We start from the raw sequence: 21,369 nt of genomic DNA on the forward strand, positions 1-21,369 counted from the left end.
CCAGGCCCTTCATGTGTAAAACAACCCCAAAACATTACTTTAGGGGGGTATTTGGGTGTTTGTTGGAGATGAGCTGCTGTTACTTTTTCAGATCCTTTCCGTACGTAAGAAACACGGTGGCCATGGACCTCGAAATGAGACTCATCAGAAAAAAGTACATTCTTCCAGTCATTCACTGTCCAGTGTTGATGTAATTTTGCCCACATTAAGCGTTTTTTGCCCATAACAGGGGTTAGCAGTTGCTTCTTAATAGGCTTACGAGCCCTTCGTCCAGCTTCCAAAAGCCTACGCCGCAATGTTGTGACATGAATATTTGCCCCAGTGGTAGCCATTAACTCGCGGGTTAAGTCGACAGCAGTTAGTCTAGGATTTAATTTACTTTTCCTGACAATTAAACGATCATCTGCAGGTGAAGTCTTCCTTTTCCGGCCACAGTTTCCTTTTTTCTGGGGTGTGATGGATCCAGTCTCCCTGTATCGTTTTATGATCGAATTAACAGTAGCCAAACCGATGTGACATTCTGCAGCAATTTGCCTCTGTGTCATAGAAGAATTCTCTGCTAATGTTATAATTTTAGACCGTTTTCGTGGAGTTGTATCCATTTGTGAAGACGACAGAATGTACACAGGATTGCAGTATTAAATCTTCAACACAACTGAAATGCTTATAAGTACAAAACGACAGGCAAAATGTCACATATTGTAAAAATAATAATGACAGACCTTCAACAATGGAATTACACGTACTACAGATGTCAATTAAAGCGGTATGAGCAGCTGTGAGGCCAACAATGACAGAAAATGTAAAAATATATCGTGTTCGGATTAATTTGCACGCTACTGTAATATGATGATAAATTATTGAAAGAATTTTAGTTTTGTCTCTTAAATGTGTAGAAATTTTATACAAAAAAATGTAACTTTTCGTTCGGCAAAGGAATTTTACAATGTTACTTTTGTTCGGATTCAATTTCTGCACATTTAAAGGACAAAACTAAAATTCTTTCAATCTTTTATTATCTTACCATAATACATTGCTCTCTTAAATTGACTGAGCATATTCGAAATTAAATCAATAGCTTTTTCGAAACATGCTATGAAAAGGAAGCAAAAACGAGCAAAATTGTATTAAACGTTTTTGTTTGAAATAAGTTGTTTTCTAATGCCAGGCGTTTGACAATAAAGTCATTTGACCTCTTGCACTCCAATATTTTTCAAAGATATTATCATGACTAGCCACTGAAGCACAGATTTTGAGGTGTTCCGAATCCATTTCTTGGTTTGAATTGCATAATGGGCAGTTAGGGGACTGATATATTCCAATTCTATGCAGGTGTTTGGCCAAACAATCATGGCCTGTTGCCAATCTAAATGCAGCTACAGACGATTTTCGTGGTAAATCGGGAATTAACTGTGGATTATGATGCAGAGAGTTACATTTTTTCCCTTGAGATTGTGTTATCAAATTTTGTTTGTTGAAGTCTAAATATGTAGATTTAATAAATCTTTTCATAGAGTAATATGTAGATTTAGTAACGGGTCTGTAAGTAGCAGTGCTGCCCTTCTTTGCTAATGCATCTGCATTCTCGTTTCCCAGGATTCCACAATGGGATTTGATGGTTTGAAATAAGTTATCTCAAAAATAACACCCTGAAATTAATGACAATACTTACGGCTCTATTGGCCCCCTTAATCTGCACTGTTATATAATTTCTATCCTGTATATAACACTTAATGACTTGGAAGAATAACTTTTGGAGACATACAATACTCATAATAATAATAATAATAATAATAATAATAATAATAATAATAATAATAATAATAATAATAATAATGATAATAATAATAATAATAATAATAATAATAATAATGATAATAATAATAATAATAATAATAATAATAATAATGAGTGATATTACTAATAGTGATAATAAGTGATGACGATGATGATGGTAATGATAATGATAATAATAATAATAATAATAATAATAATAATAATAATAATAATAATAATATTAATGTTTCTATTTAGTCTACACTATTTCATTTTTAATTTTATATTTGTAAGAAAAACATTCAAGAAATCATTATGGTCAAATTTTAGTAATTATCTATTGTGTGTGTTCTTTAATTGAACATCTGTTACTTGTAAATACTGGTAAATATTTCATAAGCATAGAGTAATTTTTCGATAAACTGACTCTTACATAACTGAACGTGAATATATCAGACAGTAGAACCTCGCTAATCCGATGCTGCGTTAAATCCAAGCCACCTAGATCACTGGTATGATTGTTGCTGTAATGTGGATCCCCTCCGCCAGAATATGCGTCTCTCTGTCACAACAATAGGAGGCACCCTGTTACTCAAGCAATAGCATGACACTACCACGCAAAAACAATGCAACATCTTGATGTAGAAGTCATTAAGGACTTCTTAAAAACATAACCTCAATTTTGTGATTTCTTTTTAGTAAAAACCTGTGCCATAACTTACTCACTTATTTACAATTGGCTTTTAAGGAACCCGGAGGTTCATTGCCGCCCTTATGTAATCCTGCCATCAATCCCTATCCTGAGCAAGATTAATCCAGTCCCTATCGTCATATCCCACCTCCCTCAAATCCATTTTAACCCCTTACTGCATGGGACAGTCTTGCAGACACCAGTTTAATATTCAAATAACTTGCATCTCTTCTGATGGCTCTACTAGACGTGCTGATATCATCATAATTGATCAGCAGAAGGATAAGGGTGTTATTCTTGATCCCACAATCCGTTTCGAGATGCATGAGCAACAGTCACAAGAGGTGTGTCGTGAAAAACAAGTCATATATGAGCCTTGTTGTCAGCATCTTGGAGCACAATACCACATCACACATTGGACAGTTTTTGGGCTCATGTTCGGTGCTCGTGGCACGATCCCACGAGAAACTTTAAATCAACTTAAACAATTTAAAATTTCTGATGCAACGATTGATGCCATAGGATCTCATGTGTTAAAATCATCCCATTTGTACCCAACAAACTTTTATTGTAAATGATTAACTATGTTTTCTTATCATTTATCTCAAATGTTTTTTTTTTCTTTCCAAGTGTCACAAAATTGTTTTTTAATTATTATTCCTCATGAATTGATTAGTCGGCTGATCTATCAAACCCTTATTTAGGGCGGCTTTTGTTTATACAAATTATCTCTTCTTTCTCAATTGATGTCACATATGATCAAATCCAATTCTTGACAGTGTCATATCTGTCCCAGTATGCAGTTTGAAATATTATATGCTTATATTATAAATTATATGAATATAAAACCAGTATGTGCCATATCTATCCCAGAATGCAGTAAGAGGTTAATATTATCCTCCCATCTACGTCTCAGCCTCCCCAAAGATCTTTTCCCTCCGGCCTCCCAACTAACAAGAAATATGTCTTAATGTTTTAAATTTATTTTTGAAGTAAGCATATCTTATTGTGTGCATTTTCTGAATATGTAATTAAAATTACGTTGTAGAATGAAAGAGTAATGGAAAGGAGAAAAATTCTCTCCGGCGCTGGGATTTGAACCCGGGTTTTCAGCTCTACGTGCTGATGCTTTATCCACTAAGCCACACCGGATACCAATCCGGCGTCAGACAGAATCGTCTCAGAGGGAACCCAAGAGTTGGAGCTTAATCTGAGACGATTCTGTCCGATGCCGGGGTGGTATCCGGTGTGGCTTAGTGGATAAAGCATCAGCACGTAGAGCTGAAAACCCGGGTTCAAATCCCGGCGCCGGAGAGAATTTTTCTCTGTTTCAGTACTCTTTCATCGTACGATGACGCAGAATATCTGCATGGAAATATCATATGTACTTCGGTACATTAAAATAATATATATTACGTTGTAGAGTTTATTTTAAATGTTCCAAAATTTTATTTAACGTGAGATGAGCAGTGTACATTCTCAGCTCTCTCACACAGATTAAACACAAAATATATGATCTGTATTCTTTTTCTTAAGAGTTTAAAAAACAATGTACGTGGCAATGACCTTCAACTTCCCTGTTCATAAAAAGCCAGGTGAAGGGGTTGTTCAGAGCAACAGAGCCATATGTGCACTCCCTGCTGATTGCACAGAGTTGCACAATCTCTCTCAATTCATATATTTTAAAAGGCACATTTTTCTGGAAAACTATTCAAAATACAGTAAAATGGTATTTTTACTTTTCTGTTGCTCTTTACTAAAGGAATCATCCACCAGAATTAATGACATTACTTACAGCTCACCCTATATTTGGTACCACAAGCTATGAGAAGGCAAATTTCAGCAAAGATCTAGAAATATCTTATTTTCAATACAACATGTTCTCTTTACATTTCGTATCAGAGAGAGGGAAGGAGCAGACAGAGGCAGAGGGAGAGAGAATGCAGAAATTGTGTCATCAGCAGGCTTCGAGACTTTGGACCCGATACAATAAGTTTACTGTGCATGCACTATAGGTTGTTGACTCGCTGCAGGTAGGTTTCTTTTTTTTTTATTGGATTATTTTACGACGCTGTATCAACATCTAGGTTATTTAGCGTCTGAATGATATGAAGGTGATAATGCCGGTGAAATGAGTCCGGGGTCCAGCACCAAAGTTACCCAGCATTTGCTCATATTGGGTTGAGGGAAAACCCCGGAAAAAACCTCAACCAGGTAACTTGCTCCGACCGGGATTCGAACCCGGGCCACCTGGTTTCGCGGCCAGACGCGCTGACCATTACTCCACAGGTGTGGACTGCAGGTAGGTAGAGATGTGTTGAGGTAACAATGTTGCTAATTAGAGTAGAGTACGGTAGTATGGGGAAACACACATATGTACGTTCTGAAACTAAATATAAATATAAATTACACAATGACAATGTCAAAAGAATGTGAAAAGCATTTATTCTCCTGTCTTTTATAAGCATTTGTGTTTAATTATACACAGTGTTATTGGTGGAAATAAACATGTAGCAATTTTAATTTCTTCATTTATCCTATTGGTCGTTTTTAGGAAGTGCAGTTACAATACCGAATTGCAATGTACCTACTACAAGATACATTCTCAGTGTCTCAAACGTAAATCTTTTCGGTTATCTGCCAAAGTTTGTACTGTGAAAAGCTGCGCTCTACGTCGCATGACGTGATAGGAGCAAAACGAAAAAACCTAACATCATTGCAGTCTCTAAGAGACAATCCTGTATTCTCGGGTGACTCTATGTCCACTAATTTGCAGTTTATTTTACATAAAGTTCCATATCCGTTATTTTTACATAAAATTGATTTCCACTTCTGTTTTACACGTTCAGTAATCGGTGTACTTGGTGTCTCATTAATTCTCTGCATCATTTCCTAAATTAATTTGAGGGCTTCCGGCTCTCTTGCTCTGACTTTTCTAACAGTGTAGTAGTTTCAGACACGGTTTGAAAAGAGGTTTGTATGAAAACCAAATTATTTGTCAGAACCTTCAAATCCAGAGCGTTTTCCTTTGCGTATTTGTTGGCATTCATTCTACAGTACCCCCACCCACTGTACGCTTTACCACTATACTCAGTATGCCGTTATGCAGATTTCCCACTGAACTGCTCTATCGGGTCCGAAGTCTCGAAGCCTGATCATCAGCAAGTTAATGGGTATATTTTTTTGGTTGCATAATTAGTTTAAAAAAATTAAGGACTTCGTAACATGAAACGGAGTTAGTGTGTGACAGGTTAAGAACATAACACTACTACACATTCACACTTTTATACTGTATCATCACTGACAAATGTAACAACAAACATTGAATTTATCTCATTTGGTTTTGTCTCAACTGTGTTGTTATCTAGCTTAAATGAAAAATGGTGGTAACAAACAGGGCTGGGCAGTATTTGAAATACATTTGTATTCTGTATTTTGTAAGAATTTTCGAAAGTATTTTGTATTTAAATACATAAAATTGATGTATTTTGTATTTTAAATACTCGAAATACTTTCTTCTTCTTCTTGTCCTTCAAGTTTCGGATTTGGATTTGAAGAATGAATTTTTTGTCTCATTTGCCTACCCATTTCAGATGTGCTAGCCATACACTTAGTTTTCTTGTCACAACTGATTTCCTTAATTCCATAAAGAAATCTCCAAAAGCATCAAGGATCCATCACCCAACACTTGCTAAATGTTCAACATTATGGAATGCATCTAGGAGACCCAAATCCTCGGAAATTATATCAGATGTCTTGAAATATTCATTAAACTTTCCTTGCCCAACTCGATGGAATTCTCTTTATGACTCAATCTCTCAAATATTATAATTCAAACATGATATAAACAGTATATGTGAAAAACTGGGATTGCCAACCTTCAAAGATGTTGAGTTTCAGTACCTTGAAGAATATCGTGCAGTTCTGAAACCCATTGCCGTAGCCCTTAATTTAATGCATAATTTCATTGCTGATTGGGAAAAGGAAGGATGTTCAGTTACAGTGTTTATATAAAATTTGGAGATAAAAATACTTTTAATGTTAATATAATATTTTAGATTTTCAATAATATTCTTACTTCTTTATATATTGTATCGAGTATTTGAAATACAAATGTATTTTGAGTATTTTAAATACAAATGTATTTTGGTTAATTTTTTAAAAGTATTTTGTATTTGTATTTGAAATACTTGGATGTCAGTATTTTGCCCAGCCCTGGTAACAAGATGGTATTTCGCGAGACGAGGCTGGATTCACAGTGGGGTTACCCGACATTCATCTTACAGTCTTGGAATATGTCAAAAAGGATCCAACAAGACAATCATCCAAGGAGAATTTGTACCCATGTCAAAGCACAACATCAAATCACAAATTGAGTCGTTAACTCCTAAGTTACGGCAGTGCCTGATATTTATTAATTAATAATTTTAATTGTTGGGATGCCACTATTGTGCTGTTAGTCATTTAGTACCGCTCAGGAGGCACGTGTAGCTAAGGGCGTGAGTAATTCTGGCAAAGGGGAGAAAATGGGAAAATATACGAGAATTATACGAAACAACAAGAGGAAACTTAGAAAGGAAGTCGTGGCAGCTTTCAGACTGATAACCAGCCATGTCTGTCTTGTGCACACTTTACGCAAATGAAGGATATACTCAATAAATGAATGCACCATTCGCCATACCCCAAATTCCATCGTGGATGCTATCTACTGCATTGTACTGGAATTCTAATTGTACTTTCCAGTACAGATCTGGGACTAGTTTGAAGACAGCGCCCTTTTTTCTTAAAGTGATTATTAATAATTATTAAACTAAAGTTCTATTAACACAAAACTTGAGAACTAAGGAGCTGTAGATTTTAATTTATCCCCTCCCCCCACTTTCTGATATTCTTTTGCAAGATGGAGATGTCTGCAAACTACATACAACTATGCTATAATTAGGTCTATATTATTTTACTTCTGTTTATAAGTAGTGCATACTACCAATAATAGGTTAAGAAATAGTAGAGAAACTGCAACACGGCATTCTGATTCTCCCTTGACTCACTCATGGATTCTCCTTATGTAAGCTTGCTACTGCTAATGACTAAGGTTCGAATAAAGTAACTATACCAGGATAGGCTGTATAGGATAGGGCCCTGATTTGCTTGACTAAGTAAACACTACCCACTTCCACTAGCTAAAACTCTTCCTGCTGGGAATAGTGTTCCCCACCTCCTAGCTAAAACATCAGTGAATGGACAGTACAGCTGATAGGAACTGATTATACATCGTGCAAATCTGGCGTTTAGGTAAAGCTCCCTGTGAAGCAGACTTGAATGATTTCAAGGGAAAAATTGTTCTGGGGACGGGTATCGATCCCAGGACCCTTCGGCTAGCAAACGAATGCTCTACCGACTGAGCTACCCAGGAACTACACCTGACACCGTCCCAATTTCACAGGGAGCTTTACCTGAAAGCCAGATTTGCATAATATATACGTCACTCTAGGTACATTAACAGAAAACCACAATTTAAGTCACACAGTTTGTGTGCACTCAAAGTTGGGTTTCTGGTGCCTTGTCAGCCCATTTGAGTTGTGTGGATATAAAAGGAAAAATAGGGACAGTGTCAGGTGTAGTTCCCGGGTAGTTCAGCTGATTATTCATCGTCACTACTGTCGGATGGGGGACATGTGACAACTAATTAATGTTTGTAAAAAAACACACAGACCAAGGATGCCTATCCTGTACAGCTACTTTATCCGATCTTACAATGACACAACACTGGTTTCTAAGGTCAGCTCAGCTCATGTTAGTCATGTTGTATAAATTGACACAGTTGCACTGATGTGATCATTATTAAATTTCAGCATAAAATGGTATATAGATATAGCTTTTCACCAGCAAGTGTTTATGTACAACAATTACACGTTAATTTTGGCCCATGTAGTTTGACTACTTCAGAAAAGATTCCCAGATGATAACATTCCAAGTCGTAAAATGATCTGTATGTCCTTGTGAATAAACTCTGCAAAACAATAAGTGTTACAGATAAGAAACGAAGGCAATGTATTGTGCTCACTGAGGAAAGTTTGGATGACATTGGACATTGCTTGCAAAATTACTGTAAAAAATCGCAGAATATTTTTCAGGATACAGATATCTTCTGTGTGAATTGCTACAAAGGTACTCAAGTTAAACCTCACAAATTTACTGACCTGCAAGAACTGCGACCCAGTGAGTCTGTATTAAGAATGAATTTTTTAAGGATTGGTTTCATCATCAAATATTAAAAAATTTACTAACACGTTTGTTAACACATGCTAAAATGTTAACAATATTGTGTTGTTATTCTTTCACGTACATGGGTTCCACCAACGATTTCCAGATGGATGTTAGCTAACAGTTTGTTAACTGTCGCGAAAATTGAGAATAGTATGAACTGAAAAATATAATCCAGGAAAACACAGACTCTGTTTCTCAACAAGAAGTGATGCGAATGTTTGGAACAAGAATACTGACAGTTTCAGCATCTCATTTCTTAATTAAGTAGTTTTAATTGCATATATTTAGTAATATTTTACATCATTAGTTTGTAGTGAATCGAATCACCATGTTGCTTCATAATCAGAATCTACAAGTGAGTTGACAGAGAGCCAGAATCCCTTGTTATGATTTCTCTACCATCTACACACCTGGTGTAAAAAAATTAATGTTCTCTATGTGTTATACACAAAGACATTTTAGTACACTACATATAAAACATATTCTGCATTCCAATCTATGAACCATACTACTTACAGATCAGGATTCTAAATTATATACTTTTACGCAGAGATAATGAGAACTAAAAAAATGACTACCGATTTTATAATCCACTCCAATGCTAACAATTACAAAAGTAGACCAACAACATCAACTCATATAAATAACCCTATTTATTAAACTTCATAGGATTCTCCACACTGCAGACATGTAAGACAATCTATATTCAAGGGAAATTAAATTGTGTGCACTCTGATAAAAGACATCAGTGCTATTTTAAAATCTGTACGTGAAGAATTACGTATATTAGTGTATGAAGCATGCCAAGACATGCCAAAAGAACACATTCTATAGTTTCAAGAATTTGTCAGGTCCAACAGTGATGCATTCATGATTGGCCAGGGGTAGAGGAAATGTCCTCCCTTTCAGTTCACAATTTTCCATTCCAGATATCTATCATTAATATCAGGGGATTATTCTTTGAGATATTTCAAACAAAAAAGTTTAAATAATTGATTAAATGGCGATCTTACTCGTGTTAATTATGTAAGCATGTGTGGCTTACAGCTGTTTCGGTGCTACTTGACACCATCCTCAGAGCCTTCTGTGTCTCGGCATCATCTCAACTTCGCTGGGAGGATGATGTCAAGTAGCACCGAAACAGCTGTGAGCCACACATGCTTACATAATTAACATGAGTAAGATCGCCATTTAATCACTTATTTATATTCAAGTGTTAAAAGTAGTGTACGAAAGATTCAAAAAAGTTTAATACAATTTTGCTCATTTCAGTTCCTTTTTGAGATAAAAATTGTTTTATAAGAAACATTTCACGGCGTATTTTGAGGAAGCCATTAACTGAATTCCCAATATGCTCAGTCAATTTGAAAGAGCAGTGAAATTAATGTAGTTTTTTCCTTTAAATGTGCAGAAATTTGATCTGAACAAATGTAACTTTTCGCTCTGAAAAGGAATTTTAAAATGCTAAGTTTGTTCGAATCAAATGTCTGCACATTTAAAGGACAAAACTAAAATTCTTTCAATAATTTATTATTATAACTAAATTGACTGAGCATATTGGGATTTCAACCAATAGCTTTCCCAAAACACGCTATGAAATGTTGATATGAAACAATTTTTATCTCGAAAAGAAAGGAAAATTGATAAAAATTGCATTAGACTTTTTTGTTTGAAATATCTCAAAGAATTACCCACTGAAATTAATGACATTACTTATGGTTCACCTTACATATAAAACCTAATTGATCCCCTGTTTTTAGTTGGATTAGTATACCAACCTAACAGAGAGGAGTTTTCTTCTTCAGATGAGGTTCTTTATTTTAAAAACCAGTATTAACTTAAAATGTACACTCTATTATTTTACGTTATTTTTTTTAACTTTATAACTAATAATGAAATGGACTACCTTTCGCAAAGTATGGTGTATCCATCAGGTACACACTCGTATGCATATGATGTAGTGGTAGAAATTACATATTCCAATCCTCTCCTCTTTTATTATGTACCATATTGTGTAATCGCCATTGAAATTTTGCTTAAAAGTCTTAGGTATAGAACTAAATAGTACGACAAAAACTCTTAATATTTTCTTATATAGTAGAGCCTTGATTATCTGTCATCCTAGCAACTGATCAGCGGCTTATCCTACTGTCTTTCTTTTGCTCTTTTTTTTTTTTTTTTGCAGCAGTAGCAGCAGAAAAGAAACATGTACTATTACCTTGCATCAGTACGTATTTTTTCTATAGTGTGTGTTATTAGAAGCCTTTACTCTTACACAGTATTGCTGCCGCTGCTGCCAATAGAAACAGTTACTTGTTGGTGTTTCTCCAACTTGTAACATAGTCACTACCTGCTTTCAGAGAAATGACACCAAGAACTTCTGCACAATTTATAGCAAACTTGTCCATCATTCAGTCCTTGTCCTATTGTTCCAGTGGCCGTACTGTGTAACTTTTATGCAAAATGTCTTTCACAACTGTCAAGAGAAAATGTGTTTGATAAGTATCGAAAAAAGTGAAAACAATTGAGCAGTTTGAGAAAAAGAAAATTGTAACTCGTCTCGCATCAGAATACGAGATAGGAGTTAGAACTGTGAGTGATTTAATAACAAGTACAGAGTCTATAAAGTATGTAAATCCACAACACGAGATCTGTACTAGTCCTCTTTCCACAGACAGCCATCACAAGATATTTTCTTGGCCCTTAATAATTAATAATTGACAACCAGACTTAAATTAGTGGACTTCTGATCCACTATCTACAATGTCAAACACATCATGGAGGAAATTACGAAACTGTATGTATTATGCACTTCATTTATGAAAATATTTTATGGTACGGATTATACGATTTTTTCAATTAACCGCTCACTCTACTCCCTTCATCATCACGGATAATGGGGGTTCTACTGTATTTTATTGCTAAATAGGTTTACAACTACATATTTAATTCTTTAACAATAAGTGGCCTTCCATTAACTGCTTCTGGTCGAAGTGCGTACAAACTTAACTGAATTCGCAACGAAAAGTAAAAATAATTCTATATGTAAAGGACATCATGAATAAAATCGTTTGCTGATGCTTGAAATGGATCATCCTGTGTCTTTATTTAAGATAAAAACACATTAATTTTCTACTAAAAATTATTATATTTAATGTGCATTGTTTATAGATTAACTCATAGACATCGAATAAAAACAAAAGCTATCTAATAGCTAAGAGGAAATGCTGAACAGACAGAATTCCCATAATCACTTTTCTGGTATCACGGATGCTGAAAATATGTGTTTCCGCGAAAATCTGTAAATTCATATTTTCTTTCTATACTGTACTTCTTATAATGAGAAAGTAAAAGTGATGCAGAAAAATAATGGAACTCAAAAGGCCTTCCAAGCTCATATTATTAAGGAATATAAAAAGGAAGCCACCGTTCTATTACATAATTTAGATTTAAAAATATAATCCCTATTTTAGCACTGTATAATGTGCTACATGGTACCATTAGGAACTGATTTCCTCAAAATTAACACTTATAAGCAAACATTCTCATGAGGACTGATAAAAAAGTTAATTTTTTCTTCCACCATGTTAATTATGTCGAAACAAGTGCTTATAGAAAATCTTGCCACTTGAGCGCAATTACGAGGCCTGTCTAGAAAGTAACTTTCCCTGGGGTCGTTTACAGAAAGAAAACACAATTTCATGGAAAGATTTATTGGAACAGATATAGCAATTGTTGAGCTATTTTTCAACAAATTACAAACTGGAACTGAGACATTTCTCATACGTAGGATCAACAGAGATGTGCAGACGGCTGTCACACACTGGTTCTGATCTCAGGCAGCAGCCTTCTACGACACAGGGATACAAAAATTGATACCATGGTAAGATATATGTCTACATTCTGGTGGGGAATATGTTAAAAAAATAGTTCAACAATTTTATATCTGAATAATTTCAAGAAAAAAATTGTTCCGGGGCTGGGTATCGATCCCGGGACCCTTCGCTTAGCACACAAATGCTCTTCCGACTGAGCTACCCCAGAAATTATACACGACACTGTCACAATTCTTCTTTTATATCTTCGCCATAACCCAACTTTGAGTGCACACAAATTCTGTGTAGCTTTAATTGTAGCTTCTAGAATTTGTGTGCACTCAAAGTTGGGTTCTGGCATCTTGTCAGCCCATTTGAGTTGTGTGGATATAAAGGAAGAATTGTGATGGTGTCGTGTATAGTTCCTGGGGTAACTCAGTCGGTAGAGCATTCGTGCTCTAAGTGAAGGGTCTCGGGATCGATACCTGGCCCCAGAGCAATTTTTCCTTGAAATTATTCAAACCTGCTTTGCAGGGAGCTACTACCTGAAAGCCAGATTTGCATAATGTTGTATCTGTTCCAATGAATCTTTGCATGAAATTGTGTTTTCTTTCTGTAAACAGCCCCAGGCAAACTTACTTTCTACAAACTGTGCTCAAGTGGCTGAAATTTGTATAAGCATTTGTTTCGACATCATTAACACCGTGGAAAAAAAAAAACTTTATCTGCCTCAATGAGAATGTTTGCTTGTTAAGGTAAGCATTCACTACATCATATCGCACTCCTCGTACGAATCGCATGAAACGGATATTTTAAATGCAGTACGTTCACTGTAACAGCTCCACCTCATCAGATTCCCTATCAGCTGTTTAAAAGATGACATCGTACGATACTGACATTACTGAAAACAGAGGAGTTGAGGTTAGGTCTATTAATTACGTCTGTTAGCGAATAAGAATTTGTAATTGCTTCATGCGTCTTAATTGAAGAGGAAGAAACGAAAGAAATATCGGTTACATAATATATTTGCAAGAAACGACTTGATTACTGTAATGGGAATGTCTCAAATTATATAATTCTTCGCAATTTTCTACACGCGAAATAAGTTTTCCGTCTGCCATTTTGGCGCGACACTGAACATGGCACAACATAATAGTAACAGTTGACCAATTAAAATTGATTTATTAAAGAAGCCCATGATCGCACGCATCAGAAAAGCCGCCCATCTGAGAAACGTGGACGGATTTGCCGAGAGGCGATGTGTCCTATACGATGTAATGAACGTGGTTACATAACAATTACAGCAAAGATAGTCTTTTTCCGATCTATGCGATTCGTCCGATGAGTGCGATACGATGTAGAGCTCTCTTGAGATGAAGCAATTTTAATATGGTGACCGATAATTCTGTAATTTTTATATCTTTATAATCCAGAAAATAATTTAGAACACATTCTTACCTCTGAAAGCCTTTTAAAAACCAGTATTTATGGTTCAATGAACAAAGACTCTTGTACTCGATTAGTTTTAAAACTGAGTATCTATGAGACTCTTACAACAACATGGATTTCTTAGCAATATGAATGAAGTCATGCATAAACAGAGTTCTTACCAACATGACAACACAAAGCATAACACAAGCAAAGGAACAAGCAGGAACACACAGCCTGAAAGTGCAGTACCTTGGGCGAGTGAAAGATCTCAGGAGTTTTCCGCTTGAACATGGCGCAGCGAGACACCAGAGGAAGGGAAGAGAAGACAGGAGGCAAGAGACAAGAATGCAACATTAGTACAACACATCACACACACACACGCACGCACGCACACAGGCATACTACAGTGGTACGATGCGACCCCCACACCTGCATGCCAAGATTGTATTTTATGTCTGTACAGTAATGATGGCAGTAAAATCTTCAAGTAACTATCTTCAACTACATCTTCAGGCTGGAGAATATGAGAAACTAACATTCAAAACATCTTCTATTTCGATTTAGGTGCTCTTACCTGCACGGTTCCAGAGATAGCTGCGATTTCAGGAGTGCTAGGAGACTTGTCTCCAGACTGGATACAGCATGAACAGACATATACAGACTTTTTAATGAGACAGATAACTTAAGCATTATTAAAACAACAATGAAGCACACAACTGTGCTAATTTTAATGTACAAAAGTTCTGAGCACCATAATAATAATGAGACAATACTCTTTCATCTTCGTTTTCAATGACTTCAAAAAAGATTTAATCAATGGCATAGATCATTGTATGGCTTCACTGTTTCAATGTTCTAAAATAAAACCTGTCCTGAAGATAATTACAGGATACATTAAAGGTACTTATTTTTGGTTTCTTGAATACAATTCTCATGTTTATTTCATATGAAATTTCCAAAAATTACTTTGGACTTAGGCAAGCGGGTAGAAGAAAAGAAGATATGGGAGGATTTCTAATACAGTGAAACCTCTTCTTATGGACACTCCCAAGATACAGACACTCCTCATATACGGACAGATTTTTATGTCCCAACTGAAATAATATAGAAATAATGATAAATTTAACTCTTGTTTATGTACACTCTCAGACATGGACACGGACAGCTGTTTCACAGTCCTAAAACTTCCTTTACCTCCTGACTGTGGACAGAACTTGGATTCCAAGACCTGATGTGTTACAAAAATAGAAAATTTAGTTTTGAGAACTGTACAGAAATTTCTTAACACGAAAGAAGACAATAAGGGTCTCGTAGGCTACCACTAACCCAGCTGGCTATATACCCCTTATTAGCTGGAAGCGGGTGGATAAACGAAGTCAAAAGATTTAACCTTTCTGATGGGTCCAAGGTTTCCGCAATCGTGAAATTGTATTCGACACATGATAAGGTTAGTAGGATTATTCTCTTCACTTCAATAAGTTGTTCTGTATGGAGAGACATGGTACCTGAACGTAAAGGTTAAGTTGAAAACTGTAAATTACAGTAGATCTACTGCATAACTGTAGACTTAGAATAAAATTGCATGGCACAGTACTGTATTTTCCTTTTTTGGTCTTATCTATTGTAGTTCAAAATTGCAAAGAATTTACTGTAGTATACTGTAATTAGAATTAAACTACAGTAATACATTTCATTTAAGAGTGAAGGGATACATAACGCATATTATAAATTTACTGTTAGATTGGGGAGCCTCTCTCCCAGTAAAGGACACCTCCCAGATGAGGACAGATTGTTACATCCCTTCGATGTCCGTAAATGAGAGGTTTCACTGTATACCTTATTTACTTGAGTAATATTATTGACAAATTATATGAAACATTTACCTCCTGACATCGCACATTTATTCAGTGTTTCAACCTGTACCTTGCATGCGACAAAATGAGGTGTACTGTAAAATTAAAATGGTTTTCCTTATTGAGTGATGATCGTCCACCTCTGCTCTGGCATGCGGACATGAGGCCAGCAGTCGGCTGGTCAGTCTGGGCCCATAAAAGGCTATAGTTCCATGGATAGTCATTATTGCGCGTATAATAAGTTAGCAATTTTCCATAAAAGTGAGATGCACCTTTGGGCAGGCAGTGATAAGGAATAAATAGATTCTGTGTGTACCAGAGATCTGCGTTGGTTGGATTTAGTCAGGTCTGATTTCTTGTGCTAGCAAAGGAATGACGCAAGTAGCATTAAGAGTACAGACACACTTTGACATCATGTACAACAGTACAGTCTCAAATCAGTAGGTACCTGTTGGATCTAGGGCAGAACTCCACTGTGGCTTCACTCGCTTAGAATTAGGCAGTTACTTTTAGACAATACTGTGACCATGTCTAGCCACACTGAGATTCTGCCTTTTGAACTTCAAGACTTAAAACTGGAGAGCTAATTGGCACACCCAAACCGAGTTCACGAGTAAGAGATCAGTTCTATGTTTTAGCAGACAAAGACAAAACTGTCTTCCAAGGATTCACTCAGTGTGTTAAATGTAAGCATGTACTGCGTTACAACTTCAACTGGGAAATAAAAATTTGTAATTTAAAGTGTTCCCTATTCGAAATTCTTCTCAGATACGATATAGAAAGACTGGAAAATAATGATAATGATAATAATAATAATAATAATAATAATAATAATAATAATAATGCTTTATTTTCTCTGGCAGAGTTAAGGCCGTGATGCCTTCCCTTCTACTCAATCAGAGGATAAAATGGAAATACATGATAATATCACAGTCTAGTATATAGTCACGAAGCTTGAATTGTGAGGGTGCTAGAAACAATAGACTATGCCGGTACTACTTCGGATTGTCTGTAATGAGGCGATATTAGCGATCCTAGTGGTTAGCAACTATCTATGAATGCATATTTACTACTTATTGAGTTTCGTGACTGTATATACTAGACTGTGATAACATAATGTTAGTGCAACAGAGTTAAAGGTATACCTAAGACAAGATCTAAACAGAAAAAATATGCATAAACCAGAAGATTATCGAACTTAAATACCTACTTAAACTAGATGACAAATTAAATTATATGATTACTTTACAAACTAGTTACAATTGTGAATTTTAATGTATGTCCTGTGACACTGTACGTTCTAAAATAAGTTGTTTTATTTTGGATTTGAAAACATTTAAGGTCGGGCAGCCCCTAACATCTGTAGGTAATAAATTCCAAGAACGGATAGTCTCTAGTGTAAAAGACGAAGAATATGCAGAAGTTCTGTGGAGAGGGGCTGACAATAGTGTGTCGCGTGTTGTGACCGGGTATACGGAATATGTGTGAATAGATTAAGAAATCGCGATGTAAGGTATTCAGAGGTTGATGTATGCAAAATCTGATAGAAAAGAGAAAGACAATGTAAACTGTGTCTGTCAGCCAGCTGGAGCCAAGATAATTCATTGAAAGATGGTGAGATATGATCATAGAGACGGATGTTACATATAAACTGAACACATGCATTATGGACACGCTGTAATAGTTTTAAATAATACCAGTCTACTATATACAGTCGCGAAGCTTGAGGTGTTTTTTTGCAATTCTCGTGATAAAGCGCTCCAAGCGGTTAGCAACTAGAAACAATAGACTGTCCATGGTCGACTTTGGACTGTGTCGTATTTCTATCGAGTGCTAGCTCGTTGCGTATTTCACATTGATGCTTGTGAAACGTTCGTTATTGGTTGTAATGAAAATGTTAATGGCTAAAATATAATAATTGGAATAATAATATGGGACAAGGAGGAGACGTTTGTAGTGCTATAATTTGTAGCAACAGTAAGAGAAAGAGGCCAGAGTTATCCTTTGTCCGATTTCCGAAAGATTCAGAAAGGTTCCTGGGTTTACACAAGAATGCTGTGCAGAAACAAAACTCTTAATTTTGAAGTTCTTTGTGACTGTTAGAATACATTATATCCTTAAACTCCACAATGAAATGTTTTAGTCTAACCGAAAGGACATTAGATACTGGTTAAAGTTCTGTCACTTAGGCTGCTAAATTTCCAGAGAAATAAAAGGTTAGGTCTATTTTTTTTTTTCAGAGTATATATTTTTAATTGTAGCTATTAATTTTGTTATTATTTTATATGTTATTTTACTAAAGACGTAGAAAAATTAAGTTTGTTTTAATGAAATTTATTGATCAAGTTTTATTTTCAATTCTGGTGGGATTATTATTGCTTAGGCCTATTTTTTTCAAAGGATATGTTTTAATTATAGCTGTTAATTTTGTTGTTATTTTTATTTGTTGCTTTACTAGAGACGTAGAAAAAGTCTGTTACAATAAAATTTTTTGATCACGTTTTATTTCAATTCTGGTGTGATTATTATTGCTTAACCTCATCCCACTTTGTTAACTACGTAAGCCTACACTACAAGTACCGGTACGCATAAGTTACTCCATTAATTCATATTTCCATTATTATTGTTGTAAAGGGAAATGCAAATTGATATTTATTGGTTTCATAGTTAATTATCGCTATAATCTTGAATGAGTGAAGCTATTATAGTAAATTTCAGTTCGTTTTGCACAAACAAAAATTATATTACTTATTTCTTGCAGGTATCTTCGAGTTTATGGTGGAATTTAATATACTTCATTAAAATAGTAAATTTACTTTATGCATTTAATATTTCAATAATGGAAGGAAGGTGTTAATTTTTCCAAAAGAACACGACAACGAAAGTGTAACATATTTTGTCGTCTGCTAGGAGAGAGATCTGCGATGATGAGGCGATAGTAGCGATCCTAGTGGTGGGCAACTACCCATGTTTGCATTTTTACTACATATTGAGCTTCGCGACTGTATATAGTAGACTGTGATAATACTGTATTTTCTTCCTTTTTAGGACTTTGAATAGCCCCATGTGTGGCTTTATGAGATATGCTATTCCTCCGTTGGGCCTTCCGCTTTCTCCCTGCTTTGCAAGCAAATGTATATTGTAGAAATTTCGGACGTTTCCTTCTCCTTCTTTCATGACGAATGTTTCCGTGGGTACACATAAATCTACTTCTTTGAAAAGATTCTATGATGTTGTGATGAGGACATTTTTCAGTCCTTCCACATTCCAATTCAATGTATTGATCCTTTTAATAGCCATAATATCCCTGTATACGTCTAGAACTAAGCTATAGTTTTAAAAATGCCCGTCTGGGTGCAATTTTCAATATTATTAAATAATACTGTAAACTCGAGCGAAGTTGGCTGCCCAGATTGAAGTTGGTCACAAAATGCAGAATTATTTTACATTACTGTATTAGAATTATATCACATTTTAAATTTTTCTTTTGAGAACTATTAAGAGTATATGTACGTGAACGACCACAAATATTATCAGAAAATGCAGGCTCTAAATTTCTAAAATTTTATAAGGAAATGAACTCACAATTGGACAAAAATTACAAGGTACCACAACAAGACTTATTAGAACTTAAATATCTGATAAAAGTATAAAAAAGTTTACTAATATTTTTTAGAATTCACTTTTTACTTTAAATTAAATTTTCCATAATTTGACAATTTTCACACATATTATTTCATAACTCCACAACCATTAGAGATAGAATACTGAAATTTTGTACACTGATTTAACATGCATTTATGCAAAGGGTAGACTAAAATAATGTCCATTTCTTTGAAAATAGAAAAATTAGGTCACAAACCATTATGTAAATTTTAATATATTTTATATAGAACAAATAAAAAATTAATTGTATTAAAATAAACAACTCTACATGTCTGAGAGTAGTCTACTTTTCAGAAATAAGTGTTTATTACATGCAGGAAAAATATTAAAGCTGTCAGAGAGACCATGACAATGTTATGGTTACCAAGTAATGATGTAACCGCAGAATTTTTTTGTTTTTCTCCCATAATTTGATAAAACTGGTTTGAAAAATATTACTAGTAACCTTTTTTTATACTTTTATCAGATATTTAAGTTCTAATAAGTCTTGTTGTGGTACCTTGTAATTTTTGTCCAATTGTGAGTTCGTTTTCTTATAAAATTTTATAAATTTAGAGCCTGCACTTTCTGATAATATTTGTGGTCGTTCACGTACATATACCCTTAATAAAACATTAAAAATATCACATTTGGAGGAATGATTATTAAAATCATAATAATTCAGCAACGTGAAATAATTTTTCAGCAGTCATGTACTATCACTGCTCACAGAATGGAGCATAGCTGAGTCTGATTTGAAGTCAGGTGTTGAATAGAATTCAGATAGGTTGAGGCAGTGCTTACCCTATCGGGTACGGGACTAGCTTAGTAGGATCCTGACCCGGTTGAGCCGTTGCCTTATCTGACTAAATCTGGCCAAAGCAGACCTTTGATGTGCACATATACAAACCAGACAACTAGCTAGCTTGCATCCACTGTGAAACACACTGGTGACTTCTTTATTTATTTTGCCAGGTGTCTATATTCAGCCACAACTAATTCAGCAAATAAGCGATAATTTGAAAAGTCCACTGCCACTTTATTTTTACAATTTTCGAACATTTCCTTCGCATTTTTCTTCTTGGTAACATAACTAGAATGATGTAAGAGATATAAAAATTGTACTTTCATTGATATCATATTCATTACAACATAATTTAGCATTACAGAAGACTGCTAATTATTTCAGAATATGTTGCAGTAGAGTCCACTCACCTGAGCAATCTGTTGGACGGGTGGTGCTGCTGTTACCACTTCTACTGGAGGCTCAGCAACTGGTTCAACACTATTAGTTGCTATAGTCGCTACTGCAGGCTGTACCACATACACACACGAGTTAGTCAGTGTAAGCTACACAAGTTAGTTACAATATTATTGAACACATCATGCTCAAACCTTGCCAAACATTGTTTTACCCACACATTACTCATTACAGCATTAAGTTCAAATTACAGGCTTTCATAAAGTTAGTATTACATACAAAATTCAGCAGCATATCTGTCTTTATGTAATTTTCATTTCAATGTGTATTCATTCACTGAAGAATAATTAAACTGCAAAGTAAATGGTGGTATAATACCATAATGGGCCAATACAGGATGTACAATAAGTATGGAACATTGCTAGTTATCACATTGTAAGTTGCGTTTTGTAGCCTCTGATGTTCCTCAATTTGAATCCGTATGAATTTTACCTATTGGATAAATTGTATGACAATAATAAATAAACCCTTACAATAATTTAAAGAAAATAACAGGACACAAATTCTTAACATCCTATGTCGAAAAGTTCACAGTTTTCAAGGAATGTAATGCAGAAATGTGATGAAGACATACATGTAAAAGGTCACGATTTCGTTCATCTACAATAAATAAATGGTATACAAATGTTT

The 21,369-nt window shown here is 35.1% G+C and overlaps 1 protein-coding gene across 8 annotated transcripts in view; it reads right to left on the bottom strand.

The window, feature by feature from the left end:
- Dap160 (dynamin associated protein 160) overlaps positions 1–21,369 on the bottom strand; it is a 149,795-nt gene that overhangs the window by 61,241 nt on the left and 67,185 nt on the right. For 3 of the 8 annotated variants that reach the window (XM_069815514.1, XM_069815512.1, XM_069815511.1), the window contains exons 20-23: positions 20,694–20,792; positions 14,555–14,611; positions 14,230–14,262; positions 2,210–2,338 (exon numbers count right to left, since the gene is read on the bottom strand). The exons of 1 other annotated variant lie outside the window; for it this stretch is intronic. In XM_069815514.1, the coding sequence (XP_069671615.1) occupies positions 2,210–2,338; positions 14,230–14,262; positions 14,555–14,611; positions 20,694–20,792 (318 nt within the window). The remainder of the gene's footprint in view (positions 1–2,209; positions 2,339–14,229; positions 14,263–14,554; positions 14,612–20,693; positions 20,793–21,369) is intronic. 4 more of the 8 variants (XM_069815513.1, XM_069815515.1, XM_069815516.1 and 1 more) reach the window with 4 other exon arrangements.

Source organism: Periplaneta americana, chromosome 17, assembly GCF_040183065.1.
Source record: "Periplaneta americana isolate PAMFEO1 chromosome 17, P.americana_PAMFEO1_priV1, whole genome shotgun sequence".
NCBI lineage: Eukaryota > Metazoa > Arthropoda > Insecta > Blattodea > Blattidae > Periplaneta > Periplaneta americana.